At 39.0% G+C, this 26,900-nt stretch overlaps 1 protein-coding gene across 6 annotated transcripts in view; it reads right to left on the bottom strand.

Moving 5' to 3' along the window:
• The window catches only part of ZDHHC17 (zinc finger DHHC-type palmitoyltransferase 17), a 128,860-nt gene extending 119,463 nt beyond the window's left edge, over positions 1–9,397 (bottom strand). For 2 of the 6 annotated variants that reach the window (XR_011075976.1, XM_068560756.1), the window contains exon 1: positions 9,264–9,395. Coding sequence is in view for 5 of the 6 variants with exons in the window: in XM_068560756.1 (XP_068416857.1) it covers positions 9,264–9,356 (93 nt within the window). In the remaining variant the exon portion in view is untranslated. Of the gene's footprint in view, positions 1–9,263 lie in introns of all 6 variants that reach the window. The other 4 variants (XM_068560758.1, XM_068560757.1, XM_068560754.1 and 1 more) reach the window with 3 other exon arrangements.
• Positions 9,398–26,900: the final 17,503 nt, after the last annotated feature.

Below are 26,900 nucleotides of genomic sequence, written 5' to 3'. Positions count from 1 at the left end.
CATATTAAAACCCAAAAGTGAACCCTAAGGTAAAGTACAGACTTTGGGTGATAATGATGTGTCAACACAGGTTCATCAACTGTAACAAATGTGCCACCTCCAGGGCAAGTTGTTGACACAGGGTACATGGGAATTCTCTGTACTTTCTGCTCAATGTTGCTGTGAACCTCAAACTACTCTAAAAACTAGTCTATTAAAAATAGTTTTTCAAATAAATGAGGACTTTTGTCATCACAGCTAACTATTCAATCAACTCTGTATCATCACTATCACAATACAAAATGGGCAACTGGATTCCAGCAGTTTGAACCTGGATTCTAATTCAGTTCTGCCACTTACCAGCAAGTTACTTACCCTCTCTATGCCTCAATCCTCTCATTTGTAAAAGAGGTATTAAAAAAGGTGTGAGAATTAAACGAATGAATATATAAGCAAAACTGTTTAGGACCGTGGCTAGTTCAGTTATAATTTGGTAACTGTTAGCAATTACCACTGTGATTATCCATCAGATTGAGAAGATAACATGAAAAGCACACAATACAATGCCTCATACCATAAATGAAAAATTAGATACTTTCCTCCACCTTGTGTAAAAAAAAAAAAGTAATAAAACTTTTCCCACACATCAAGTGCATATCAGAGAGGGGAGGATAAAGTATGGGATTATCAGAATCACCTCTGAAAGTTTTTCAAAACGTACATACCACAAACCCAAATACTAAATTAGAAACTGTGAGAGGTGTATATGGAAACATGTGTATTCTAATAAAGTTCTCCATAAGGTTCTAATACACACACATACACACACACACACACACACACACATATACATTCTTACTTTACCCAACACATCTACCAAGCAAATCTAGTTCTGATGAAGTTATTGCACACCAGTGGTTAATGGGATTTAATGCACTGAAATATCATATATTTTAACATAAATTTCTTGGAGTTCCTATGTATCATCTAGATCAGGGGCTGGCAAATAGAGTCCACAGTTCAAATCTAGCCCAGCACCTGATTTTATATATAAAGTTTTACTGAAACACAGCACACCCATTCATTTCCATATTGTCTACAGCTGCTTTCATATAACCACCACAGAGCTGAGTAGTTGCTACAGAGACTACATGGCCCACAAACTTGAAAATTCTTACTATCTGGCCTTTACAGAGAAAGTTTCCCAACCTTGGTCTAGATTATTCATGCAGCATGCTATTCAGTAGCTCAACTAGAACATTTACTGTTAACAATGAGTGCAGTGTAATTACAGCATCTCTAAGTACGTAAAAAACTAGAAGACTGGAACAAAGCAAACAAACAGTTCTTCACACTAAGAGTACAGAGCACAGAAACAGTTTCCCTGCTAGCATTCCTGCTTTAAGGAAACTGTTCCTCCTCCAACTCCCAGCAAGATAGCTTGGCAAAGTTCAGACCCTCTCCTGTGGTCATATGAGTGGACACACTGCCACTTTCCAATGTGGAATAAGGAAAGACATGCAGTCCCTCTCTAATGGTTAGCTGAGATTTGAGAGATCAACGCTGGCATCCATGTCCCCACTACACAGAATAAAGAAGTTGCTCTGCATTAGGAGAAAATGAAGCTGAAAGGCAGAGATGAGGAGAGAGAGAAGACTGTCTTGGTGACATTCTCAGCTCAGGTTCCAATTATCCTTGAGCCCAACTGCACCCCTGCCATCCTGAGTTTGGGTTATGTGGACCAGTAAATTCCCTTTTTTGCCCAAGTAGATTTTTAAAAGGTTGGTGACATCTGCCATCCAAGAATTCTAACTAACACGACAAGCAACTTCTTCAGCTCACAAAAGGGTTTGTTCATTCGTTCATTTGTTCATTTATTTTAATGAGAATGGAGATAGTTTTGGTCACCAGTTTTGTTCATCCTTCATTAAATCCTTCATAAATTAACAGATGTTCATAATACACACACACATACATTTTAAAAAACTGAATGAGGGTACAGTAACATCTCAATCAGTAATTAACAGTATTTTTCACTTGATTTTTCCTAGTATAAAACAACTGATAAAAAACACAAGTTATCTGACATATATACAAAGAAACCCCTTCAGGTACATTTAGCCCTATCACTTCCATCTCCTCAACAATAATTATCAGTAATCAGAAAGATGAGCCTAGGACACTATAATATTCTGATTTATCAAAGAAAGATTCTATCATATTTAGTATGTATTAATCCTAGAAAGTAGAGTAATTCATTTGGTAAATTTTCAACACCAATTGAGACAAAAATGAAAAATATTCTGTTAACCCTCTATAATTCAGGAAGTTAAGTTCTTCATAATATCTCATTTAAAGAAGGCTCAAGTTTCACTCTACTTTCAAATTAGCTACCTGTAGCTCTATTTTAAGGAGAATTTAACAGAAGATATCATCCTACAAGTGGATAATTATTGCACTGGGTGAGAATTTTACTTGCATATTTTATAAATATAATATTGCCTTGAATCAACTTTTTAAATTCCAAAGCTTAAACTACTCGATATTTTATTCTTGAATTACCTATCTGTAATAGAATCTAATCATAAAATAATATTAGAAATAGATGATGTTTTGAAAGAGAATTTCACATAACCCTGATATTGAAATAACATCTTTCTGGATTACGTGGCTGTTGGGAGTTCTGTTAAAAGCATACTACATCAAGACACTTTAAATGACTAACCAACCCTAACTACCCTAACACACCCTTAGGATACTCTCTAGAGGAAAGGAGGTCCACAATGCATTTAAAATTTTTAACAAAATACACACACATGCACACACTCACGTTCATCTATCCTGAGGGATCTGAAGGCCTCCAATTCATCTTCTGTTATTTTAAAATGCCTTATTCTGTATTCCTCATTATTCTATGGCCTATCAAAGCATCAAGACCATACTTAGATACTCAATAAACACTCCTCATATCAAAGCACACATCTTTAAGAAAATTAAACAGTGCAAAAAAGGCTTATAATAAAGAGTACTCTGCCTGTCCTCTCCTCAAACCCCAGACAACCAATTTTCGTTATCTTAGCTACCTAGACAGTTGCCTCAATATCTAATATATGTATACTACTATTGCTTGAGATCTTAATAACTAATCATAACATTAATAGCTAACATGTATTGTGTTACTAAGTGCCAGACATAGAACTTTATATACATTCTCTCATTTCATCTTCACGACAGCTTCATGAGGTAGGAGCTATTATATTCCCATTTTAGTCTGGAAAATTGGAACACAGTTCAATAACTTGCCCAGAGTCACAAAGCTAGTAAGTACAAAACTAGGATTTGTACTCAAGCAGCCAAACACCAGCACTCTCACTTTTAACCTACATCCTCTTATATTTACCCACTCCACAGTCCCCTCTTAATAAATACTTCTGGGATAGGTCTCACAAATTAAATAAAAATAGGGATCGAAACAAAACAAAGAGGTCAAAACAGTAAAATGGCATTTCTCTCAATCAAATATAATTTTTTGGTTCTACAGGTCAGTAATTTTCAACTTTGGCTTTGCCACAATCCATGAGGTCACCAATTAGTTGCATTTTCATTTTTATATATTGACTCAGTAGTTACTATGCTTAGGGTATAGTATTTTTAAATCTAAATTACAAGTATATGGCCTATAGCATTTTTGCTGAATAAAAAAGGCATCAGATCCTAAAGACTGACAGAAAGACATGTTTTGAAGGGAAAGAGTGTGCCCGCAATCTATCAGAAAAAGAAAAGTAATTTTCAAAGTATCTTTCTATCTGCTTTATGAAAACAAATGAGTTTATATATGTGTACACATGTATATCGCTATATAATAGGGCAAATAAATTTAGTAATGGAAAAAGGCAAAACCACTTTCACTAAAGAAAAGTTTCAAAAATTAGATTTTGTAAAATCTGTAAACACAGGAGATGTAGTAGTTCTTCAGATTAATATTCTAAACAAAGAAAAAATGAGACATGAATATGGACAAATTTAATGTGAAGCAAAAAAGTTACCATTAAAAAAAAAAAATGAGACACTAGAGAAAAGGCAGTAATAGAAGTTTGAAATTGAGAAAAAAAGGAAGCGAGCAAGAGATGAAAGCCCCAGGTAATCTAGGCAATCCAGTTCAAAGCTCTGAGTCAGATCCTGCTGAGACAGAGAGCCCTTATAATAATACTCTGGCTGAAGGGAGTACTGTGGCCTCATTCTATGAAAGAGCAGAGAAGGCTTACTGAGGACGTACTAGTGAGTGAAACGGAAGGCTGGTGACAGCAAGCCAGCTGGATCTGTAGACCAACATATGGTCTTTATCTCTGCTGAAGTTTTACTTCTAACCATTCTAGATAACAGGAATCCGAACCTACTTACAGCCTACACTTCTCATTTCAGCACTTATTTGTATTCTGATATCTTTCCAACTGGATCATTAACTTCTGGAGAGCATAAGCTATTCTATTTATTCTATTTTCACCCATATAACCTAGTACAGTGTTATGCACCTAGTAGATAGATGCTCAAGCCTATCAATCTTGAAAAATCACAATATACAACAGAGCATTAGAGTTTAAAGAAATCTGAAGAGAGCATCCAGTCTAGCCTCTTTATCTTAAAAGCAAAGAAACTAAGTATAGTTTAAATGTCCACTAGCCTAAAGTGGAAGAGCTGGGATTAGCACCCTAATCCCCTGATAATCAGTTTATCTTTTTCCAAATAGCCTCTAATTTCTTCCGTTAAAATAAAACAATCTTATTTCATCAGAAAACAAAGTCAACAGCATCAGTACTCACTATATGTCAGAGCTCTTTACATTTGCTTGGCAGTCTACATGCCTAGGTCTGTGATGACTGCTTTACAAACATTATTCTAGTTAATACTCACAATGACTCTAAGAGGTACGTACTATTATCCTAATTTCACAAAAATGTAAAATGTAATTTGACCATGATGATAGTAAGTGGCAGAACCTAGATTCTCCATTTGTCACCAGAGTCCTGGCTCTTAACCAGTATCCTATACTGTTTCTCACCGTATTTACCACAAATATACTGAAGTCTCAAGATAAACAAATGTTTAAGTGACTGACTAAATGAATGGATTATTTAATTAATTGAAAAGTAAGGTTCTCTCATAGCAAATATCTCTAAAAAGAAGGGTTCGTTGTTAATCTAATTACATAATCCCCTAAGAAAGGTTTTAACAGTGAGCAGTCTGCATACTAACAGGAGATTTAAGGATAGCTAATTTCATTATCCCACAAATAATTCACCTATTCAACAAATAGTGAGAAACTATTTTTGTGACACAGTGTTAAATTTGAACATAAAAAGTAAAATAAACTTGTTCCTGCAAGATCCTATTCCACTAAATTAAAACCCACACAAACTACAAAGTTACAGTAATCAAGACAGTATGGTACTGGCACAAAAACAGAAATATAGATCAATGGAACAGGATAGAAAGCCCAGAGATAAACCCACGCACATATGGTCACCTTATCTTTGATAAAGGAGGCAAGAATATACAGTGGAGAAAAGACAGCCTCTTCAATAAGTGGTGCTGGAAAAACTGGACAGCTACATGTAAAAGTATGAAATTAGAACACTCCCTAACACCATACACAAAAATAAACTCAAAATGGATTAAAGACCTAAATGTAAGTCCAGACACTATCAAACTCTTAGAGAAAAACATAGGCAGAACGCTCTATGACATAAATCACAGCAAGATCCTTTTTGACCCACCTCCTAGAGAAATGGAAATAAAAACAAAAAGAAACAAATGGGACCTAATGAAACTTAAAAGCTTTTGCACAGCAAAGGAAACCATAAACAAGACCAAAAGACAACCCTCAGAATGGGAGAAAATATTTGCAAACGAAGCAACTGACAAAGGATTAATCTCCAAAATATACAAGCAACTCATGCAGCTCAATAACAAAAAAACAAACAACCCAATCCAAAAATGGGCAGAAGGCCTAAACAGACATTTCTCCAAAGAAGATATACAGATTGCCAACAAACACATGAAAGAATGTTCAACATCATTAATCATTAGAGAAATGCAAATCAAAACTACAATGAGATATCATCTCACACCGGTCAGAATGGCTATCATCAAAAAATCTAGAAACAATAAATGCTGGAGAGGGTGTGGAGAAAAGGGAACCCTCTTGCACTGTTGGTGGGAATGTAAATTGATACAGCCACTATGGAGAACAGTATGGAGGTTCCTCAAAAAACTAAAAATAGAACTACCATATGACCCAGCAATCCCACTACTGGGCATATACCCTGAGAAAACCATAATTCAAAAAGAGTCATGTACCAAAATGTTCATTGCAGCTCTATTTACAATAGCCAGGACATGGAAGCAACCTAAGTGTCCATCATCAGATGAATGGATAAAGAAGATGTGGCACATATATACAATGGAATATTACTCAGCCATAAAAAGAAACGAAATTGAGTTATTTGTAGTGAGGTGGATAGAGTTAGAGTCTGTCATACAGAGTGAAGTAAGTCAGAAAGAGAAAAACAAATACAGTATGCTAACACATATATATGGAATCTAAGAAAAAAAAAAAAAAAGGTCATGAAGAACCTAGTGGTAAGATGGGAATAAAGACACAGACCTACTAGAGAATGGACATGAGGATATGAGGAGGGGGAAGTGTAAGCTGTGACAAAGTGAGAGAGTGGCATGGACATATATACACTACCAAACGTAAAATAGATAGCTAGTGGGAAGCAGCCGCATAGCACAGGGAGATCAGCTCGGTGCTTTGTGACCACCTAGAGGGATGGGATAGGGAGGGTGGGAGGGAGGGAGATGCAAGAGGGAAGAGATATGGGAACACATGTATATATATAACTGATTCACTTTGTTATAGAGCAGAAACTAACACACCATTGTAAAGCAATATACTCCAATAAAGATGTTTTAAAAAAAAAAAAAACCCACACAAGTTTCTACACCAGTCATCAAAATCAAAATAAATGTATAACACCGCCCTCCTTCTGGTGCAGAAAGGAGTAACATTAACTGAGCACCTACAATGTGCCAGTTCTTAAACCTCAACAAAGAGTCTCACCTAATCCCTTAAAGCCAAGTGAACTAGGCAGCATCTCCATTTTCTGATGAACAAACTGAGGCTTTAAGAGATTAAGAACCTGTCTCAGGTTACTTGGCTAATTACTACAAATCCAGAATTGGAACCCAAGTTTGACCAAAAGTCTATGTTCTCTCCAAAAACGACTTAAAGGTACTATTATTTTATTTGCTCACCAAAGCAAAAAAGGTTTGCTAGGTTTCTTTCCAAGGGAGTAGGAAGACACCACTTACTTTAACAACAAAAAAGAATATATTATCTCACTTAATCCTCAGCTTATTGGTTATTATTATTTCATCCCATTATTATAAATCATGAAGCTAAAACTCAGGGAAGTAGCTTGCCCAAGAATGCACAGCAAGGAAGCAGCAGAACTATACCAGGTCTGTACCAGGTGTGAATGCAAAACTAACCACAGGAAAAATGCAGAAAGACCTTAGGCCTGGTAGTTATGAGCTTAAGACTCAAAACACCTAAACTAAGTGGACCTTGTGTTTGTCAAGCAAAAAGGAATGGTACACATCATCTATTTCAACTTCCACTTCCAATGATGAGGAAGTTGATTTTCTAGTAATAGTCTATTAAATGGCAACTTGAAGACTGGTCTCTAAATTCCAAGCCTACAGGCCATTACATTATACAAAGCAATTTCTGGATTTGTTGCCTGTTGAAATTATTCCTAAAGTACCAAACAATGAACTATTTCACAAAGCAAAGGTTTATGAAGAGAGAAGAGTTATGTTAAAATACATAGAATCAATATTTAAGTATTTAAAATACTTTCACAGGAGTAGATGAATAGAAGTATTCCTTAGCAACATTTTCAATGCATCATCTGAAAACTTTGTCTATTTCTTGATATATTTTTAGGGCCTAAAGTGTGAACTAAAAGAGAGATGTGTCCGATGCCAATTCTGAGAATTTTTTTTTACCACTTTGGTCAAAAAAAAAAAATGTTTAGTTTTACTGTAGAACTCTGTCAGAAATCCAAAGAAGCCTTTTCATTGAGAGTGGCCCAGGTATATTCCTAAGGAACTGTGCCACTGTTTTTGATAAGTCAAAGTGATGAATGAGGTGATGAGTATTAACATATAACATGGGTAAGTGCTTGTATTTATATTATACTAAGTAATATAAGCATGCTATAATCCCAACTCCAGAAATAAACAGAATCATTCTAATGCAAGATAACCAAGTAGAGACTTCCATGTTTGTTCACCCTACTACAACACAAAGATAGTCTTCATCCCTTAAGCTCATAAAAACTACAGTTCTTCAGGAAGCTTTGCTGCTGCCCTCCGCACAGCACTATGGATTATTAAAAACCGGAAAGCATCAAGAATTGCTTCCAGGCCTGAACTAGCACTAGCTCAGCTATAAACTAACAGAATGCTACTGATCTTGGAGAGGGTCACTGTTTACTTACAGGGGAAGATACTCATGTGATGGGAAACGTGTTGCACTGTCCTCCTCTGGCTCCCGCCCCCCCCCCCCGAAAAAACACGGTACTGTGACAAGCTAACGTGAGCGTGGGTCTATTCCCAAAAGTTTTGACCTCTCTTTTTAATCGCTTAAGGACAAACGCTCAAAGAAGGACATAAAAGACACAAGGGGCCCCGAGGTGCTGCCTATGGCATCACGGGAAGGACATCACTTTGGCCAAAAAACTGTGTTCGTCCCCTACACTCCCCCACAGTGAGCCAAATGGGAGGAACAGATACCGTCATTCACTCTGGCGAAGGAAAAGAGAAGAAATCAAAACCAGACGCGCTTCCTTCTCGCCCCAAGAGGCTTGGAGCAGGACTAGGGGCTTATCGTGCGGTTCCAAACCAGCACCAGGCCCCCGCCGCCAATGCACCCGCGAGCAGCGCGGCGACAGAGTAGAATCTTCAACATCTCCACCTCTGTCCTCCAGGCACAGCCAGGGACGGCGTCCCAGAGCCCGCCCCGGCCGGGCCCGCCCCGCTATCTCCTCCCCCGTTATCCGCTCACAGCCGCGCTCGGGCCTGGATTTGCCTCCCCGCCCTCCCCAACTTCCGCGCGTTCCACTACCCCGAACACGCAGGCCACCGCCCCCTACGAGCCCGGGGGAGAAAGGTTGGAGGATCGCAGGGCTAGGAATGCGCTCGGCGCCGTTTCTCACCTCTGGATGGAGAAGGGGCACGCAGCCCGCTTCGGTCTCGTACTCATCCGGGCCGTCCGCCATCTTGGTGTTAAATCCCTCCTCCCGCTGCATGCCGGGAGAAAGCGTTTCACCCTCGCGGGGTTCGGGCAAGGCGGAGGGCGAGCGCGAGGGCGAGCTCGAGCCCCGCCGGAGGCAACGCGGCCGCCTCCTCCTCCTCCTCCTTCCCTTCCCCCCGTGACGCCCCCTCTGCCCCCTCCCCCCTCGGGGAGCACTGGTCCCTGCGCGCGTGCGCGCGTGCCGGGCCGGGCCGGTCCGAGCGGGAGCGCGCTCTGCTGCACTGCGCCGGGGCAGGCGGGCGGAAGGCTCTGGGCGTGGGCGCTGCCACTCGCGAGCGGGCCCGCGCCCCAGGCAGCTGTGCGCCTCTGGCTACCCTTGGGAGGCGGCTGCTGGGCAACCGGGTAGTTAACGTGGGAAACCAAGCGGCGGCACGGGAACGAAAGCAGGGCTCCGGAGAGGCGCAGCCGAGATTCGGGATCCCCGGCAGTCGGGGCGTCCAAGCCCGCAAACCCCACTGTCCCGATACGATACCCCCGGGACCCCTTCTCAGAGACCCGGAGTGGAACCATCACTTCGCTCCAGGTACTAGGTTTTGGGCTCTCAGGCTTGAATCCAGATGTGCATCGCTCCAGAAGACGAAAGACGCACCCCTTCCTCCGCTTTCAAAAAGGGGGTCATCCCGCAATTTATGCCTCCGGGGGGCGCCCGGTAAAACACGGATAGAGCTTGGGATTTCCTCCTGGAGAAGCCTGTTAAAAATCATCGCAACCTGCCCTCATTGGTCTTGAATTAAGAGTAACCACATTAAGGATGTACGCCCTCAAAGCCCGTACGCCCCCATCCGCTACATTTTAATGTAATCCAGGAATTCAGAACTGAAGTCATTTAAACTAAATTCGCTGAAATGCGAACCAGATAAAATGACTAAAGCCATTATTAAACGGATATTAGGGCTGCATGGGGGGGTGGAGGGGATTGCTTTCTAGAAATGTGCTGATGGGACTGTTATAGAAAGCATTTATCTTTGTTTTTAGCTATTAAAAATCGAAAATCCAAACTGCTCAGAGGACGATTTAGCAAAAATCATGGAACATCTAGTAGAGATCCTGATAACTAACCTGTCTCGTGTTAAAGCCAAATCGGGAAGAAGCCTGCAATCCGATAACATCAGATTTATTTGTAAATCAAGAGGAAGGGCACTCCAGAGGAAGCTTGGATACCACTGGAAAAGGGAGGAGAAAGCGTCTTTTGTAAAGTTTAGGTTCCCGCCAAAGGAGTCTGTAGGGTCTAGGGAAAGCGGGGATCAGTTCTGGATTGGATGCTGTTTCTGAGGCGGGATTAGGAAAAGAGGATTAACCGGGGATTGGATGCTGTCATGAGGAGAGGGCCCGTTCAGTAACTGGGTAGTCTAGTAATAAAAGAAAATAGCAAAGTGGGTCTGGGCATCATTGGCAAGAGAACAGTATCACTCAAAGAGGGGTGGATATGGCATTTGACAGATGCTGCATCGCAGGGGGGGAACAAATAGCTTCCCTGTAAACTTTGTGGCTGGCTATGTCTGTGTCTGTTCCAGCACTGTTGCTTTTTCTCATTTCAGTCTGAGAAAAAGCAACATTTTCATTCTTTTGGTCCTGGCCCAAACCAAGAATTTTGGTTTTGACTCTTCCACTCAGTGTGCAGAACTAGTCAGAATTAGGGTTCTGCCTTTGGAGCTCCAAACTGCTTTCAGACACCTTTTAACATGGACAGAAATAATTTTCACTTCAACAATTCAATCTTCATCTTGCCCCTCCTTACCCTTATGTCACTGGTGTAGATAAAATCAAATTAGAGAATTAAGGGGAATATGTGGAATTTGACATGTGTTTAATTTAGGGATGCGGTGCTGTTACCGACCCGAGTCCTTGGACCCTTTAATCAATAGAAATTGGTAAGAGGCCAGATGAGAAATTCAGGTAAGGCTTTACTGGGACTTGTGCTGCAGCACGAGGGAGTGAAACCAAGTAACAGGTGCCCTTGCTTGCTCCAAGGAGGGCAGGCTGGTTCCTTCAATGGGGTGACTGGTAGGGGCCGATTGGTGGGTTGGGCTGGAGGTGGGGTGCTTAGGTGGTCTGCCCAGCCCCTTGGTGTTACTGTGTGCAGGGATTTTGGGAAATACCATGCCTTTGCTCCCCACACCTCCAACATGGCAGCTAGTGTATGACCTTTTTGTATCTTATTGTTGATAATTGCCCTAACTGTGCATGCATGTAGTTATTTTTTTTTAGTCCCTTATAGTTTCTTTGTATTCTGTTGCTTGAGGAGACCTTTGTCCAGGTGCAAATGCAGGCACTCTCATAGGGGGTCCCGGTCCCCTCTTATCTCAGTGCTAATAGTGCTCTGATTCACTATTGCTGGACCCCTGCCATGTTCTCTGTTCAGGAGGATATTAAAAGAGTAAACTTATCTGAGGGCTTCATTAGGACAGTATGGATGTATGGTAACTGTTGTAGGCCTAGACTGTTACCAGGCTACTTCCATGATGTTCCCTGGCACTACTGCCCCTGACCTCTTCCCCAAGCTCCTGGTCCATCATTGGAGGGATATACCCTGATTAGCTTATGTCCCCTAAGGTATTAGATCAGCAACCAGGGGCTCTTCCCTCATTGGCTTATTTACACCTAAGAATCAAACTGAGAGCTGGAAATCGAACTAAAGTTGGCTCAGCTGCTTTATCCTATTTAAGAAACACTCTTCTATCCACAGTTCCCATGCTAGTCAGACCACCTGGGTTTCAATCCTATTTCTGTCGTCTTAATTCTATGACCTGAGGAAAGTTACATACGTTCTCTGGCTATAGCATGCTTGCATGGTTGCTGTGCCATTTCTTCTCCTCTTGCTCAGGCTCCGAAGGCTCTTCAGACATTCCATTTGTTGTGACATGGTGTGGGTAACGTCTTTACTTTCCTTCCTCCGTGTCTGAGTCCAGTTTCATTTCCACTCTTAGTTTCTGTTTGAGGACAGAGTATTTCATCTTCTGTTTACTTTTCCATTCCTTGAGGAAATGGGGGAGACATAAGCCTTGTTGAGGCGAGATACAGCCTGCATGAGAAAACCTGGGTCATGTTATCTTTAGTGAGTGTTTATTCTAGCTCATATCTCTTAGCTCATTCCCAGAGGGAACTATCCTCAGACATCGGATCATCTCCCCATCTTAGTGAGTAGCTCTGGAGTTTCACTTTCATTGTAAAGGGTCAGCTCCATGGTTCACTTTCTCCACATCACCAGCCTTTCTTGCAGCTATTTCTAATAATGTACAATGAGAAAATGTAAGGAGATGCATTAGTTTTGTTTCTCTGCAAATTTGGGGATATTAGCGTGAATCTCAGATATTTGGTATCTTTATCAGTATAGCTTGAGATGGGTAGGTGGATGAAAGGGCAAAGTTAAGAAGTAAGCTCATTCGTTCTTCTCTGCTCCGTTTCAGAATATTATGTTCCTTTGTGTCCCTGTCTATTTTTTATTTCTCTCTCTCTCTCTCTTTTTCTTTTTTAACTTTGGGATATGACCATTTCATTTTGGGGTTGCTGAATTGGTGGATTTTCTAGACTTTTTTTCATTTTTTAAACAGGTATTAAGGGGGAAAATCTGTGGTGCAGTTTTACTTGACCACCTGGACATTTCAAAAATCCCCAGCACCTGAGAGTTTTCCTCCATGCCCACTCAGCTTTTAAAATTTTTTTTTGTATGTGTTGGGTCTTCATTTCTGCGCGATGGCTCTCTCCAGTTGCGGCGAGCGGGGGCCACTCTTCATCGCGGTGCGCGGGCCTCTCGCTGTCGCGGCCTCTCTTGCTGCGGAGCACAGGCTCCAGACGCGCAGACTCAGTAGTTGTGGCTCACGGGCCTAGTTGCTCCGCGGCATGTGGGATCTTCCCAGACCAGGGCTCGAACCCGTGTCCCCTGCATTGGTAGGCAGACTCTCAACCGCTGCACCACCAGGGAAGCCCCCCACTCAGCTTTTAATATGCTGATATACTCAGGTGCTCTAGGGTCTATTCCCAGATTGCTGAACCTGAGAGTCCCCTGGCTCCTCCACCCCTCATTGCTGAGTTTGGGTTCTTTCTATGATTGGTTACCTCATTCATTGCATGATTTTTCCTTATTTCATTCTCTGAGATTAATCTCACTTTCAGCTTTTGGGATACTTGCTGTTAGGTTAGCCCATTATGAGAAGGCACTGGGAGCTACAAATGTCCAACATACATACACACAATTTTGCATAAATATTAGAGGGTCGAGACTTTCTCAGCATAGCCCATGGACCCCAGATGTAAAAAATCCCTGACTGTGATAAATGATGGCTTTAATTCTTGACTAATATCTTTAACTTATAAAGGACTTTGAGAAGTCATCTAGCTTATCCTAGTTGTCTTCAGACCAAATAATTCTCAGTAAGTGTGGTATAGAAGAAGGACTATTATAAGAAACTGAACACTGGTTCCGGCTTTACAGCTGACTAACTGTGTGATCTTCTTCACTTTAATTTCTCAGGCTCAGTTTTGTCATCTGTAAAATGACGGGGCTTGGAATAGGTGCTCTGAAAGTCCCTTTTATCTTTATAATTCTAACTATAATAATACCACCCTAAACAGATGATAATTTCCTTTTAAACTCTCATAATGAAAAATCTGCAATGTCTATAATTAACCTCTGTTCTATCTGTGATAGTTTTTACTGTCAGAAATTTCTTCCTGATTTCTATCCTAAATCCCTCATGCTGTAATTCTTCTTTTATTTTCTTCTCAATTTTCTTAATATTCTTTTATCTTCCTTACCTAAATAATTTCTAGACAGATAGTCTTATTAGTGAAACCGAAGGAAGGATTTCCATTAGTAAGTAGCCTTTTTTCCCACTTCTAAATCATTAATACACATGGTAAATGAGATGAGACACAGTCCTAGCACCCAAAGGCAGTTTATTAGATATTCTGTCTCTCAAAAGGAGCTAAACTGTTGTAGTTGTGATATCTGGTATTCCCTGCTCTTCTGGATTATACCTTCTAGCTTCACTCAGAGAAGATGCCATAGCTAAAGATACCACATTAAGAGAAAAAACTAGAAGTGAAAACATTTATCTGAATCTGGGGCCTCACTCCATTTTAGGCATCAGCATTTAATTACTATGTCTGCTATCCCCAGACTCTTGCAGAATCCTAATGAAAATACCTGCCTATCTAGAAATTAACAATTTTCTCTTTGTTTTTTTAAATAGCTTTTCAATTTTAAAAATAATAATTGTACATCCTTTTAAAAGTTTAAATAATTAGGTAATACCTACAATTAAAATTAAGTCTCTTTTTTTTCTCCCCATTCATCCCAATAAAACTTCATGGAGTTAATCATGGTTAATCATAGTCTTCCCCAAATTTTAAGGTATATACACATATATCCTTAAAAGATGACATCTGAGCTGTACAAATTGTTCTACACTTTGTTTTGTTTTGTTCACTTAGGAATTTGTCTTAAAATCCTTTCCATTGCAGCATTTATAATTTTATCTTATTCTATTCAGTGGTTTATGTATTATTCTCCTGGGCCCTTGTATATCAGTTAGAATATTTTGGGGTTTAAGTAACAGAAAACTTGACTAAAAGCGGCTTATATGATAAGGACCCTTATTATTTCTTTTTTTATACTAAATTAAAACTTTATTGAATAAAGAACACTCTCCAGAACACATGATCAGATGGACTAGGTCTACATTACATGCAATGAAGCTAAACATGACAGTAGTTTAACATGGAATGTCAAACAAATGAGTATTTCTCATTGTACAAAACTGCTTATGTAGTTGACAGGCAAGAAGAAAAGTATGATACTCTGCATTTTTACTAATCATCCATGATGAATTTTAAAAAGGCATTTGCAGAAACTGGTAGATTTCTTTAGGATAGATTTCTAATAAATTAGTTACATGTGTACTACTCAAACCTCTTTCAACCTCTTGCATTCCAAATAAAATCTTAGTGTAAACATCAAAGTTGCTGGTTACTCCAAAAGACTGTCAAACTCATAATACAAGTTCTGAATGTGTATAATGTGTATAAGTAGGACAAAACCAAGAATACCAGTTACTGCAAAATTCATTTAGGCACACTTAATAGTCATTTCTTTTTAAGTCTCTCACATTAATTACTAAAGCCTGTTTACAGTACTAAAATTCTATCATTCAAGCATCAGTGATTATATTTCAGAAAAAGAAAATCATTCATTTCAGCAATAACATTACTGCTATATTCTAAAAAAAGAAAAAAGAAAAAAAATCACAATTAACAAAACCAGTATCCATAATAGGATACTTGGGGAAAAAACATTTTAGGAAAAAAAAAAAGTGCTTTACTTGCACAGCAGGAATTATATAATGTAAACACCATATTGGGCCACACCACAAAATCCATGAGAAAGGTTCAAATATGAACACCATGTGTGCATTATTTTCAAATCTGTGTTTGCGAGTTTATACTGCATCTGCTTGTATGAATACATGACCAATAAAACACACTCTTCCATACACATTCACATACAAGTGATTGTTAAATATTGAGCATGGCTTGCTTCCCTGACTAACTCAAAAAATGCTAAGTGATATCCCAACAGTTTTTAAAATGTTTGCAGAAATCATTAAGTGAATGTGAATAGTAGTTATTTCTTACAACAAGTAGTTAGAGTCAGGTTAATTCAACACTTCAAAATTTCGTGAAGATTCAAGTATTTCCCAGGTTAATTCAACACCTCTGAATTGAATATTATGAAGATTCAATCAGATTCTTCTACTCTGCTATTCTCAGTGAAAAGGCAAGAAACCTCATGGTCTCAACATGGCTGCTGCAGCTCACATAGCAATATCTATGGGCAATAAAAGGACTGTTCCTTCTCATGTGCCTCTTTTTTAAAACAAGGAAAGCTTGCAGAATCCCACCCCTCAGGTTGCATTGTTCAGGATTTAACTACCTGTCTATGCTCAAGCTAATCTTTGGCAAAGGAAATGGGACCACCCTGATTAACTTATACAAGGGGTTAAACTATGGCTTATGGGCAAATCTGGCATATGTCCATAAATGGGCATATGTCCTTTTGGAGAACAATTGGGAAAATATGTGGTATATATACTTGTGCTAGCATTGCTGGGTCTTTACCCAGCCTCCCATTCAAATGGTGGGCTTTGGGTCAGAGAACTCACTTAGATCTGTAAAGTGAGTTTGAGGGGTTGCAATTTTCCACTGAGACAGCTGTCATCTTTTAACCAGCTGTTGATTTTTATTTTTTTTTTGTGGTTGTACATATAGATCAAGTTAACACCCTGGTGGATGCTCATTTAACTTGCCCTGAGACACACCATGGTCTGTTAGTCATTATAACAGAGCCCTGTGGGTGAAGATATTCTGGTTGCCATTCTGGCCTTGCGTTATCACAATTATGTACACTTCCTTCTGTTGGTCAAGTACTACCATCTGGCCTCTGCTATTTTGTGTTCTTATCAATCGAATTAATATTAAGGAGCCCAGTCCCATAGCAGCATCTCTTACTGTCACCTACAGTGGATAACTACCGCTGAGCTTCTCAAAGATGCCAATGGTACCCTCACCACTGTATTTCTTACTGCCTTGGGGATAGGTGTGTCCACTGGGCTCTTAAAAGAAACATAGTCAGATGGTGGGTTCTCAGGTATAATATTATACATTTGTTCTTACATTCTAACCTCCCTGAGCCTTCTGACACCTTCCTCAAGGAAGTCAAGGCACTTCTAGAATCTCTCCTTCATTTGCTATAGGCCTTCATCCTATCTAAGCTTTAAGGAGCCATCCCAGAAATATATTAGAACTAGCTCCATGTGTCCTTGCTATGTCATGAAACTCCAGGTGTTTTTCAATGTCAATTAATTCTCTCCTGTCCACATTTGCCTTCCCTGGTCCAACACTTTCAGGATTCACTCCTCAGTTCCTTCAGATAAATAAATATTAACCAGGTCTTACAGATCTTTGTTTATGTGTCTATTGCTTCATACAGGTTTTTGCAGGGTCTCCAGAAAAGGTAGGCTATTCTTAAGCAAAGCAGAGGAAGCTACTTGTACCAACACAGATTTCAGAAGACATTTTGACATTTCTCAGGCTTGTTCATCTATTTTGTTTGTTTGTTTGGGTTTTTTTGGCTGTGTTGGGTCTTCGTTTCTGTGCAAGGGCTTTCTCTAGTTGCGGCAAGCAGGGGCCACTCTTCATCGCGGTGCGCGGGCCTCTCACTGTCGTGGCCTCTTTTGTTGCGGAGCACAGGCTCCAGACGCGCAGGCTCAGTAATTGTGGCTCACAGGCCCAGTTGCTCCGCAGCATGTGGGATCTTCCCGGACCAAGGCTCGAACCCGTGTCCCCTGCATTGGCAGGCAGACTCTCAACCACTGCGCCACCAGGGAAGGCCCTCAGGCTTGTTCATCTAAATGCTACTGTTGCAAGTCTCAGGTTTCCATTTATTCCCTTTTAGGTCCCTGCCTTTGGCATAGAAGACTTGTCAAGACAGTATTTCAGTCTCCTTTGTAGCTATGCTACCTTACAACTCAATCCTGGGTCCGATTATGAGCACAGTTTGCTCTGTGGATACAAAAGATAAACATCTCTTTAAATACTGCCTTGGACGCTTTCTGGTTTTCACAGCCTGCCTAGAATTGAAAGTTGGTAACTTGAGCCTGTCCCTTCTTTTTTTTTTCCTTTCTTTCTTTTTTCTTTTTCTTTTCTTTTTAAGTTTTCATGAGCCCTTAACAAAAATAAGCCAATCCACAGGTCTTATAATTACCATTGCCTTCCAACTGTTCAAGGGCTATCCTTAGTTCATAAGCAAATGCTTGACTTTCTACCTGTAATTCATCCCAGTCATCTACCAGTAAAAGTGTTAGTGATGCTGAATCAGGCCAAGGGTTATCACCATCCACACTTTCCATCAAAAGTGCAAGTGTCTGACTGGCGAGGGATTCAGTTCCAGAATCCTTTTCTGGGTGTCTGCTTTCTAGGTCTACTCCTGAGATCAAATGTCTTATCTTGGGTTCCCTCGAAAGGTAGAGTCTGAGACAAGGGTTTAGATGCAGTTGGTTTGCTTTGGAAGTAACTCCAAGAGACAGGAGTGTCAGTATGGAGAAGAATGGTAAATAGAAGGAAAGAAAGCCAATCCAAGCATGCGGTTTTGAGCTGGTCACCACTGTGGGTACCTGGAGCTTTGTCCTGATGAGAGCCTTTGAAGAGCTGTGTAAATTGTGCCTCATAATTGTCAGAACTGACTGACACAGAATCAATTGATGATTGATTCACTGGCTCTACCCCTCAGTGGTTTCTCCGGTGAGTGTCAGCTCCTTCCACTTCCCAGTCTGTGCCTGTGCCAGAATAGCTGGATGGGCTTCTGCAGGCATCCCAGGTGGTGGTGGCAGAGAATTCCTACTGCAAAAGCAGGAGATGCTCCATGCACTTGAGGCAAGGCTGTGGCAGAGCATAGTTGGCTGCAACATCAATGGCTGGAGCAAAAACGTAAGCCAAGAAAATATGGAGAATGAATAAAAGATGTCTACGCACATGTACGTCCGACTTGTTGTGATAATCAGACTACATCAAAGTTATTTCTCTGTGTGTCTGTCACCATTCCTAGATGCTAAGTACTTTAAAAATAGGGACATGGAATAAATTGGCATTATGTGTCTCCTGAAATGATGCATTGAGAAGCAGACAATGTCACTTCTGTGATATTCCTACCAAAAGTCATATCCTGACTCTAACTGTGAAGAAACGTCTGACAAACCCAAACTGAGGGACATTCTACAAAATTTATGGCCTGTACTCCTAAAAAAAATGCCAATGTCATGAAAGACAAAGGAAGGGTGAGGAATTATTCCAAATTAAATAAAAATTGAATGCAACATATGATCCAGAATTTTGTTTTCCTATAGCAGACACTTATTGGAACAATTGGCAAAATTTGAATACAATCCATATAGTAGACAATACTTTTGCATCAATGCTAATTTCCTTATTTTAATCATTGTTCTATGGTTATATAAAAGAATGTTCTTGTTTTTAGGAAATATATGCTGAAGTATTTAAGGATAATGGAACATCATGGCTGAAAGTCTCCAAGAGAAATGATAATAAAATGTAAATATTTGAGGAATCTGAGTGAAGGATATGTAGAAATTCTTTATTCACTTATTGCAACAAAGGTCTGAAATTATGTCAAAATAAAAAATTTTAATTTTAAACAAAATAAATGGATATATATTTATTCACATATATGTATATATGTGTATATATGTGCATGTGTAATTAATTAATTAATTATCAAGCACCTAGCACAATGCCTGCTGTCATATAGTAGGTTTTCAGTAAATGTTGTAGAAATCAGGAGAGGAGTGCTCTGAAACAAACCAAGGACAGGTTTCTAGGTGATCTAGCACTTCCTTTTCCCATGATGATAATTCAAGACATTGTGCTTAGGATTTGAGCTCTTTCACCCTAAGCTATCATATAATTTCCAAATACAAACTGTACTTTAAAAGTGTACCTTGATCTAACATTTAAGGAGGAAGTTATACTGATTCTCTACAATCTTTTTTAGAGGACAGAATCAGAAAGAATACTTCCTAACTCATTCTAGTGCTAATTCACTAACATTACTCTAATATCAAAACCAGACAAAAATATTACAAGGAAAGAAAGCTAAAGAGCAATATCTCTCATGAACACAGATGCAAAAATTCTTAATAAAATATTAGCAAATTGAATCCAACAATATATAAAAATAAATATACACTACAACCAAGTGGGATTTATCCCAGCCACACAGGCTGATTCAATGGAAATCAATTAACATAATCCATCACATCAATAGGCTAAAAAAGAAAAATAAAATGATCATATCAATAGATGCGGAAGAAGCATTTGACAAAATCTAATACCCATTCATCATAAAAACTCTCAGTAAATTAGGAATAAATGGGAACATCCTCAACTTGATTTTAAAAACTAAAAAAAAATCTACAACTAACATCACACTTAATGGTGAGAAACTAGAAGCTTTCCCACTAAAATCAGGCATAAGGCAAGGATATTCCCTCTCATTGCTCCTTTTCAGCACCATACTGGAAGTACTAGCTAATGCCATAAGAGAAGAAAATTTAATAAAAGGTATACAGATTGAGAAGGAAGAAATTAAACTGTCTTTGTTTGCAGATGGCGTGATCATCTATGTAGAAAATCTAAGAGATCTGACAAAAAAAATCCTGGAGCTAATAATTGATTACAGCAAGTTTGCAGGATACAAGATTAATACACATAAGTCAATTGCTTTCCTGTATACTAGCAGTGAACAAGTGGAATTTGAAATTAAGAACACAGTGCAATTTACAAAAATGAAATAACTGGTATAAATCTAACAAAATATGTACAAGATCTGTATGAGGAAAACTGCAAAACTCTTAAGAACCAAATTAAAGAACTAAATAAATGGAGAGGTATTCCGTGCTCATAGATAGGAAGACTCAATATTGTTCTTCCCAGCTTGATATATAAATCCAATGCAATCCCAATCAAAATCCCAGAAAGTTATTTTGTGGATATTGACAAAATGATTCTAAAGTATATATGGAGAGGCAAAAAATAGAATAGTCAACACAATATTGAAAGAAAATAACAAAGGTCAAGGATGACACTACCCAATTTAAGACTAACTATAAAGCTATAGTAATCAAGACAATGTGTTATTGGTGAAAGACTAGACAAATAGATCAATGGAACAAAATAGAAAGCCCAGAAATAGACCCTGATATAGACAGTCAACTTATCTGACAAATGAGATAAGGCATTACAATAGAGCAAAGATAGTGTTTTCAACAAATGGTGCTGGAACAACTGGACATCCACATGCACAAAAAAAGTGACTCTAGACATAGACCTTATGCCCTTCACAAAGCTTAACTCAAAATGGATGACAGATCTAAATGCAAACTATAAAAACTTCTAGAAGATACCATAGGAAAAAACCTAGATGACCTTGCTTATGGTGATGACTTTCTAGATACGACACCAAAGAGATGATCCATGAAAGAAATAATGGATAAGCTAGCCTTATTAAAATTTAAAAACTTCTGCTCTGCGAAAAACAATGTCACAAGCACGAGAATACAAGCCACAGACTGGGAGAAAATATTTGCAAAAGACACATCTGTTAAAGGACCGTTATCCAAATTATACAAAGAACGCTTAAAATTCAACAAATAAGAATACAAACAACCTGATTAAAAATAGGCCACAGATCTGAACAGACACATTACCAAAGAAGATATACAGATGACAAATAAGCTTATGAAAAGCTTCTCCACAACATGTGTCATCAGGGAAGTGCAAATTAAAACAACAATGAGACTCCACTATATACTTACTAAAATGGTCAAAATCTGGAACACTGACAACACCTAATGCTGGCAATGATATGGAGGAGCAGGAACTCTCATGCATTGCTGGTGGGAATGCAAAATGGTACAGCCACTTTGGAAGGCAGTTTGGCAGCTTCTTCCAAAATGAACTATACTCATACCATAAGATCCAGCAATCGTGCTTGTTGGTAGTTACCCAAAGGAGTTGAAAATTTATGTCCACACATAAAAACCTGCACATGGGGAGGAGGTGGCGGATAAAAAAAAAAAAAAAAAAAAAAACCTGCACATGGATGTTTATAGAAGCTTTATTCATAACTGCCAAAACTTGGAAGGAAACAAGATGTCCTTCAGTAGGTAAATGGACAAATTGTGGTACATACAGACAATGGAGTATTATTCAGGGTTAAAAAGAAATGAGCCAACAAGCCATTAAACGACATGGAGGAAACTTAAATGCATGTTACTCAGTGAAAGGAGCCAATTTTAGAAGGCTACATATTGGCAACTATACTCCAATAAAAATTAATTTAAAAGTAACAAAATAAAATAAAAAATAAAGGCTACATATTGTATGATTCTAAATATATGACATTCTGGAAAAGGCAAAACTACGGAGACAATAAAAAGATCAGTGGTTGTCCAGGGTTGGGGGGTGGGTACAGGTGAGGAAAGAGTAGGCAAAGCCCAGGGAATGTTTAAGGCATTGAAAATACTCTATGATACTATAATGGAGGATACACGTCATTAACATTTGTCCAAACCCATAGAATGTACAATACCAAGAATGAACTGTACTGTAAACTATGGACTTTGGTTGATAATGATGTGTCAATGTAGGTTCATTAATTGTAACAAATGTACCACTCTAATGGGGAGTGTTGGTAATGGGGGAGGCTATGCATGTGTGAAGGCAGGGGGTACATGAGAAATCTGTGTACCTTCCCTTCAATTTTGCTGTGAACCTAAAATTGCTCTTTCAATATGAAAAAAATGTGCATTGAATCAATGAACAATTAGGATTAGGCAGCCATTAATAAAAATATAAAGATTACATTCTTGGGCAAGTACAAATGAAATAAATGAAATGTGAAATGTGACTTTGTGAAAAGGTAAAAAATTACATATATTCTGGAATCTACTGTAGTGGTTATATGTAGAAAGAGAACAAAAATAGTCCAAGAAAAGGAGGAATTAGTTTAAGTAAAGGGGATAAAGATGAATTCTCTGGAAATGACCTTAATAATAAATTTTTATAAAATGAAAAGAATAAGCATGATGTCTTATCCATCTTTATATTCTCAGTACTTTATATTCTCAGCCATCTCTTCTACCTTGTAGGGAGAGCCCGCCTGAGAAGGAGCCCACGCAGAGAAAAGCAGGCAAGAGCTGGAGGTTAAGGCACAGCCCTTTGGAGTCAGCCGTGAACTCACTGACACTAGAACACTGTTAATCTCTCAACTTTCTTTTACATAAACCGGTGAATTCTCTTTTAGCCTGAACTAGTTTGAGTCAGGCTCCTGCACTTGCAACCAAAAACCACCACCACCAAACAAACTAAAACTAAAGCAGTTGGTTTGTCCTACTCAGGGGCTTCCCTATGTTGGAGATCTACTTACCTTGAATTGAAACAAAGATAAATAGGTCCTTTGCTTAATCTTTGTGTGGCAAACAGTATTCGAATTCACACCAGTGCTGGTGATTTTCTCCTTTGCATTTGACTACTGCTCCTGTTTCTTTCCCAGCTGCACTTGAGATCTGGGCCAATCCCAGCTTTTTAATTTCACACATGGCATAATCATGTAGTTTCGTACCTCCTTCTTACATAACCTCTGAAAAGCTGTTTTCTGTGCTATTGGCACTGAGCCAGCCCATCCTCTATGACTTTTTTATTTTTGAGCCTCATGGTTACAATAAAACTTATCATTGTGCAGCTTTTTAAAGAGGATGTGAATGTCTGAGACTATTATTCCCGGGCATGGTGAATGCAAGTAGACACAGATGGACTGGAGAGCTTTTCCCCAAAGCAAAAACCATTATTTCATTATACATGACCCTGGTACCAATATAATTCTAATTTTAATTATAAGCTTTAAAATTTTCAGAGTTTCTTAATATAAAACGCAAAAACATGTACTCTTTCTTGGAAATGATCTGCAATATAAAATTCCAGTCACAAAAAGAATATAACTCAGAAAAGAAGAAATACGAATGACTAATAAACGTATGAGAAGTGCTAGATCTCATCCATGATTAAAGAAATGAACATCAAAATAACAATGCTATACCATGTTTCACTACCAGATTGGCAAAGATTTAAAACAGACGCTCTCAGACACGTGCTGTTGGTAAGAGCACAGGCTGGCATAACCTTTTTGGATGGCATTTTTGTGGTATCTATGTAAATATCAAGTACATCTAATCTTTGGCCCAGCAATTCCATTTCTAGAAAATTGCCTTCCAGATACATCACATAAGCATGCAAGAATATACATTACAAAGTCACTTATTGTAACAATGTTTGTAATAGTGAAAATCTAAAATCATTTAAATTGTATTTCAATAGATAAACAGTTAAATGCATTACAGTACATCTGTACTATGAAATATCTGGATGACACGGACAGATTGTTATGTGGAAAAAGCTAAGTATAAGTGTGTGTGTGCATGTGTGTGTGTGTGTGTGTGTGTAAACAGTCATAAGCTCATTTGTGGGGAACAACTGTACATGCTTAAAAATCTGGAATGACATATCAAATGGTGTGACTTCTGGGAAGTGGAATTTGAGAGCAAAAAATAGGATAGTTTCTTTTTATTTCTTAACTCTTTCTATTTGTACAGCAAGCATATACTACTTTTTATAATAAAATATATTTTTAAGTCCAGTCACAATTTTGCATTACTACACAATCCAAAAAACAACAAAAAATACAGTTAAACTCTGTTATAAAATTAAACAGTAATTAAACCATGCCTCTGTGCCACTGTCATAGTAGGTGGTATTTTAGGATGATAAGCAATTGAAGTATGAGAGGAAAGTAAATAAAAGTGTGTAAAACTGAAATTTAAAGGTTAGTCACTTTTTAATCTACATAGATAATATAAGTACTAATACAAATGAACTACTGAATTCAATTTTATGAGAGCAAGTTTATTGCATGGAATTATATTTTCAGCTTGCCCTCAAGTTCATGTGTCCTCCTACTGCCCTGCCATTGCCATCTCTGGTAGGGCAGTAGGAATTATTTTGCAGGATCAGGGTTGTGGAATTTTCCCTACTTCCTATCCCTGCCCTAGAGAAAGCCAAGTGTTTTGGAATTATGGCCAGGGGCTCTGATATTATGGTATGCCTATAGAGGAAGGCACCAAGTGTTATAGTTGGGGGCAGTTGTTCTTCCCCTGCTTTGTAAGCAGAGATATGAGAAGTTTAGGAGTTGCTAGAATTTGCCTATGACTAGAAGATTGAACGAAGTGTCCCCAGCTACACCCCTGGGAGGGAATTGGGTAGATAACACAGGAAAGAAAAGGCAGGAAACACTGAGATACTGAGACAAGGTTGCTAGACCAACCATATCATGGCCTTGCTAAATGGGGCTGGATTTAACAATTTTGTATTAAAGTGTTTCCATATCTGTTTTCCTATCATGCTAAAAGCACCTGGGTACAACTGGAACAATGATTGGCACATAGTAGGTACTTACTAAATATAGATCTGAATAAATAAATGAATCAATCAATAAACATCCAAGACAGAAGAAAGACTCATTAGAGAGTGGCTTCATTAGAGAGTGGCTTCATTAGACACCTCCCTAAAGGTAAGGGAGGAAAAAACAGGTGACGAATGAGAGGGAATGGCAGAAAAGCATGCCGGGAAGAATTAGAAAGGGAATCTTGAGCTCTCTCAATAGTGCAGTATACTTGGGAGGCCTTATTATCCTGGCGTAACCTAGGATAACCCAGAGAAATACACAAGCCAACTTAGATAGCTTAAAGCTAAGATAAAATGCCCAGATTTTCCCCAAATAAGAAGGGTCCCAGTGTTTGCAGTAAAGGAGAACTTTGGAGAGTTCCACCCTTGGTAAAACTCCCTTAGAGTTTGTGTAAAATAACTCATGTGATTTGTCTGCTCAGATTCTATTATTCCATACCAATTATGGATTCTATATCATCTACTATCCCAAACCACTGAGCCCCACCTCAACTCCAGAGGCAAATCACATCTAGGAAACTTCAGGACATCCAGGCACTTTCTGGCACACCCAGGAGCAGTATTACTGCAGTGCTACTACTACAAATATTAATACTCTTATTACCACCATACCACCCCCATCATAATCACCATCATTATCTGAGTGAAATCATCCAATAATAACTCATAACCCTAAAACGTGTCTGGGATCCTGACCAATCAGGGTGGCATCTCTTCCTTTCCTCCTCTAGGTGGGGTACCCAGGAGAGAGGTGGGCAGAGAAAGGTGAAACATTCCCTGTAGTTATATCTCTATCTCAGTAGCTATGTCTGTATGATAAGAAATATGCTAGGAAAACTTTGAGATTTGAGAGAAGACCTTCAGGAACCAGATAGGTTCTAGAGCTTCAGAAATTCAAACTGGGACTCAGTACCTTCAGGATTTTTTTTCTTGTTCACTCCATCTCTCATGTTTACTTACTTCTGCTTGGATTCGTTCTCTCGTTTAACAGATGGGCTATTTCCACTGGCAGAAAAACATATCTGCCAGCAGTCTTGGGCTAATATCATCCCAGTTATCTTTCCCAGAAGAGGATATATTTTTTCAGCTTCATTTTGAATATTTCCAGGGAAAACTCTGAGTGACTTGAGCCATTTACATACCCCTGGACCAATCATTTTGGTCAAGAGGACACTTTACTCTGATTGGTCCTGCCTGTGTTGCATGTACACCTTTAGGCCAGGGAACGGGATCCTGTGATTGGCAGCTTCCCAAAACCATATGGGATACATAGTTGGGGGGTGATGCCTTGTACCTGAAGAAGGGGAAGATGTTATTGAAAGAAGGGAAAAGAGATGCTTCAGAGGTCCACAAAAGATAGATCAAAAATAACTAGTTAGCTAGATGGGAAACTAGCTAGTTAGATGGCTACATAGATGACAGTTACATGTATTAGTGATCATTATAGGAT

The sequence above is a fragment of the Eschrichtius robustus genome, chromosome 13 (assembly GCF_028021215.1).
Source record: "Eschrichtius robustus isolate mEscRob2 chromosome 13, mEscRob2.pri, whole genome shotgun sequence".
Taxonomy (NCBI): domain Eukaryota; kingdom Metazoa; phylum Chordata; class Mammalia; order Artiodactyla; family Eschrichtiidae; genus Eschrichtius; species Eschrichtius robustus.
This window is presented reverse-complemented; position numbering and strand designations above follow the sequence as displayed.